The sequence below is a fragment of the Cyprinodon variegatus genome, unplaced genomic scaffold (genome assembly GCF_000732505.1).
Source record: "Cyprinodon variegatus isolate N-32 unplaced genomic scaffold, C_variegatus-1.0 Scaffold285, whole genome shotgun sequence".
Taxonomy (NCBI): Eukaryota; Metazoa; Chordata; class Actinopteri; order Cyprinodontiformes; family Cyprinodontidae; genus Cyprinodon; species Cyprinodon variegatus.
The window spans coordinates 875358-879949 of NW_015150738.1; the positions used below are offsets into that span (position 1 = coordinate 875358).

Below are 4592 nucleotides of genomic sequence, written 5' to 3' on the forward strand. Positions count from 1 at the left end.
TATATATATATATATATATATATATATATATATATATATATGAAAATTGAAATTTCCTCTGAGGAAAATGAAGCCCATGTGTGTTTTTTAATTAAAAACATTCATTGCTGGTTTTGTGCTCAAGGGTCCTGATCCCCATTTCATTCATGGTTATTTCCCAGATGTTATTCTGAAATTTTATTGTGACATTAATCACACGGTTACCAAATGACAACTATAGCATATTCAGAGCTGGCTCTTGTTGTGTCTATAACAGCCGGATACAGCCTCACCTGCTTGCCTAACCGGCAAATCCAGCTGATCAGTCATGGTGACGCGCAGCAGAGTGGACATGAAGTTTACCTGGGTGTGAGCCTGGAAATCAGATCAGGGAGAGAAAATTAGAAAAAAAAACAATAACAGTCACACATGAACGCGCTGAACGTCTTGAAAATAAGCCATTAGGATGCTTATACGGTTAGACTGTTGCTGAATGTACCGTGAACAAACAATTAGCCAAGTTTTGAAGGACTGTTGCGTGATCCTGTTCTGAGGACCGTTTTTCAGATCTCACCTGCAAATCCAGGACATGTTGCTGGTCCTCAATCCCTTTTCTTTTTTTTGCTAAAGTTTAGGACTAAAGTGTAAATAGAGTTTAGGTTAAGAACATGGAAGGGATTGAAATGATAATCAACTGAAGTTATAATGGTTCATCACATGGTCCTCACTACATATGGCAAGATGAAAATGTATGTTTATAGAACAGTTCAATTGGGTCATAACAATTTAAAAACTAGTTTAAAAAATACCAATTTGATTGATTTTATTGATCTCACAGTGGAGAAATCTACTCGCTACATTGGCTCAATTGTCAAAAAGAAAAAGGAGGTGCCAAAAGGTGGAAAAGGGGTATATACAGTGTGTCCACACACACACACACTTATAAAAGTCTCTTATTTAGCAGTATTATTATACAAGTTTATTGCAATATAGCTATTGCACTGGGTATAGAATATTAAAAAAACTGATTATTGCACAGGGTATTAAACAGTAATTGCAGAAGTTATTGACTTTGTAGTGTTGCATTGTATAGTCTGATGGCAGCAGGGATGAATGCCCTGTGGTAGCACTCCTTTCATTAAAGTTATGATCACATTTTAAAGATTGATACAGTCATTACGTACATTGACTGTAGAAGAAAATGTATGCATGTTTGGAAGCAAATGTTAAGCAAAAACTACAGTGATATGCCAAGCTCTCTCCAACATTTACACTTAAGCATTAGTAAATGACTCAGTCTTCCTGCTGTTCTAGGACTCTATTCAGTCCATTAGTGTCTCGACAAAAACAGCAGTAATAGTTTAGAAAAGATTAACGATTTGTTCTGTTATTTTACAGATTTTATAATTCAATCCAGTTGGTTTCAACAATCACTTTTAACCTTGGACAGCAGCATCGTGAATCATTAAATTATTCACAACTAGTAGCATTTTTTTTTAAAGAAAATTAAGTGTATGATTGGACATATATTCCAATCTCTTTAGACAAATTGTTTAAATGTAATTCAGATAGGCTGTAATTCAGATAGGCTGTGTCGGACACACTCAGTATTCTCATCTGTGGTATTCAAGTGAACCATCACCATCAACGCATATGTGGGTGTAAGAGAGAGAGGAAAAAAAAAAAAAAACTTGCCCTGAGCACTGCCAAAAATAATCTCGAGATGTTTGACTTTCAAGAGCAAAACATGAACATTTGTCATCATTTTGATTGTTGATAGAAATCTTAAGTGTGTTGATGTAAAAAATAAAATAAAAATAATAATAATAATAAAAATCAAAACCTAAATAGTAACGTCCAAATATAATATGATTTTTACTTGAATCCTTCTTTGTTAAGCCTAAAATATAATCTGCTTGTATCCTTTAACGTGGTAACAGTCTTTTTTAAACCGAGATCAGGGAGGTGTTGTAGGTATTAAGATGTTTTACTAAACAGAGGAACTGAAGCAAACACTCAATATTTCAACTGTTAACACACTTCAGCTGATTTTTGTTTAGATTTTGGATCCATCTCAAACTTCAAATACTGTTTAACTCTAATGCCACTACCTCCCACTCCAAAATAAACATACCAAATCATTCCAAAATTATTAAAAACAATCCACTGGACTTGGTTTCAGAGTTTCCCATCCAGGAAGCTTTTTCCAATTCAAAATGCTAGGAATAGTGTTGAGTTTAAGGATTTATACAGTAGCCCAGCCTCAAACTCAACATTATTCCTGACATTTTGAATCGGAAAATCTTCCTGGATGGGAAGCGAAACATCTTCAAACTCAGAAACCAAGTCCAGTGGATTGTTTCAAAAAAAAAATTTTTAATGACTCAGACCTGGATGACTGATAATCTTCACCAGCATAAACATACCAAACTTTTAAAAAAAAATTTTTAATGACTCAGACCTGGATGACTGATAATCTTCACCAGCATAAACATACCAAACTTTTTTGGGAGTCTTATTTATAAAAATTTTCTCCCAACTATAATTGATGGATTGTTGCTTTTCCAGATTATAGCTTTCCAGCAACATCCAGGTCTATCTAATCTGTAATCACCATTAGTATAGTGGAAAACCTCTAAACAACACTCAATGTTTGTTTTTTTAAATATACACACAGCTCTGTTAATTAAATGAAAACAGTAAGTTGCAAACCATTCAGACAAATAACACCCCACACTCCCTGCTAGTTATAGTCAATATTTCCTATACTCTTAAGATTTTAAGAAGGACATTTAACAGGCGGATTCAGGGTCGACGGCGAACTTTAACTGAGCTGAATTGCATTTGTTTGATATATAAAGCTGCTAATTATTCACCAACTCGTCGAGTAAAGAGATAGAAACAAACAACAGATTTCCAATGATCAGAGTAATGTTTTATTTGATCCTAAGCAGCATTGTGTTCTGCTCCCATCGTTTCACGGTGACACGTGAGCAGCAGAGAAAGCTATGTAGCGGAGCTAACTGATGTAGCCGCACGGCTAGCAGTCCTGCTGTTGATATACCCCCCCGACAAAACACTCCTACGGTGATTCCTGTAGCTTTATGTGTTACCAGATAAACCAAATATGTGATCTCGAACCTATTGGGCGTCTGTCATACTCTGTGGTTTTATAAATTACCAGCCCAGAATTGGTTAACTTGGTTAGCATTAGCCACACAGCTGGCTTCAAATTAAGCTAGTGGCTTTTATCGTCATCGCCGTAAAATAAAAACAGGGCGTAAATGTGGTAATGAAGAGATAAATAGTAAATATTGGGAATGAGCTGTGAATAAGCCGTCAAAGATTAAATTTTCAATATGTCAAGTTAGCGACAGCAGAGCCCGGTGTGCGTCTGTTGCATCTTTAGGTTTGCGGAGGACCGAGGCCTGAGCCCGCGCCACAAACTGACATCACCACCAACAGCTAACCTAAACTTTTTACCTCGTTCAGCTGTCGCTCTGCGGCCTCCCGCAGGTTGGGATCCATCGTCCCCCGAAGGGCCTCGACCAAAGACTCGGGATCCATCGCGAAAACTCTGTTTGCGGCTCGGATTTTAATATCTCAGAGGTCTATCAGTTCCCAGTCACTGCGCACATGGACGCACGGCTCTCCGGCTACCCGGCGCGAAAGGAAGCAGTGAATGAAGTACCCGGATAGATCAGCGCCAAATTTGTGTAACAAGAGCATCCGGCTACAGCTGAAAAAATGTGGGAGTTGTAGTTTAAGATAGCTTGTTCTTCTTCTTTTCTAATATGGTGGATCGCAAGCAACTTTAAGGTCCATACCGCCACTTACTGTACATGAGTGTGTAGCAACATTACCTTACATCAAATTGAATTTTTTTATTTTGTATTCTGTAGATAAATAAATAATGCTTTCCTTAATCTGTGAATATCCTTTATATTTCCTTCATTTCCCAATATTCTTTTAAAACTCCATTCTTGGCCTGTCCTTCCAACCATCCTTCTAAATTTCTCCCTTTCATGTTCATAAGTTTTACAGTTCATCAATACATGTTTTACAATTTCTTTTTCTCCACATCCTTCACTTTATCATTATTTTTCCTCCCTATTAAATATAAACTGTTATTTAAATAGGTATGACCCATTCTTAATTTTATTATTATTAGTCCTTCACTTCTGTTTCTCTCATTAATGATTCTATTTAATACTGATTTTTGTACCTTATATAATCATCTTCCTTTCTTATCTTCATTCCATCTCTTTTGCCATTTTTCCATTTCTTTACTCTTAATAAGTGATTTACCTTCCCCTTTCCCAAAAGGAATTGTAATTATATTTCCCTCTAAAGCCCTTTTGGCCAATATGTCTGCTTTACATTGCCGTTTACACCTTCATGTGCTGGAACCCAAAATAACCAAATATCAATGCCACCCCAATATAAACCTATATAAGACTCTGCTTGATTTCTAATACTAAATCTTCTCTATCATTTCTTTCTCCCTGTATACTTTCTAAAACTGCTTTGGAATCTGTACAGCCCACCACCCTGTCTGGTCTAACCTCCTCTTGCATTCAGACTAGCTGCTAATAAGTCAGATATAGCAAATC

General features: G+C 36.4%; 1 protein-coding gene across 1 annotated transcript in view; it reads right to left on the reverse strand.

Annotated features, from left to right (window-relative positions):
* Nucleotides 1-3659, reverse strand: part of ipo7 (importin 7) — a 15235-nt gene extending 11576 nt beyond the window's left edge. The window contains exons 1-2 of the mRNA XM_015383469.1: nt 3463-3659; nt 273-354 (exon numbers count right to left, since the gene is read on the reverse strand). Of these exons, the coding sequence (XP_015238955.1) occupies nt 273-354; nt 3463-3546 (166 nt within the window). The 5' untranslated portion in view covers nt 3547-3659. The remainder of the gene's footprint in view (nt 1-272; nt 355-3462) is intronic.
* Nucleotides 3660-4592: the final 933 nt, after the last annotated feature.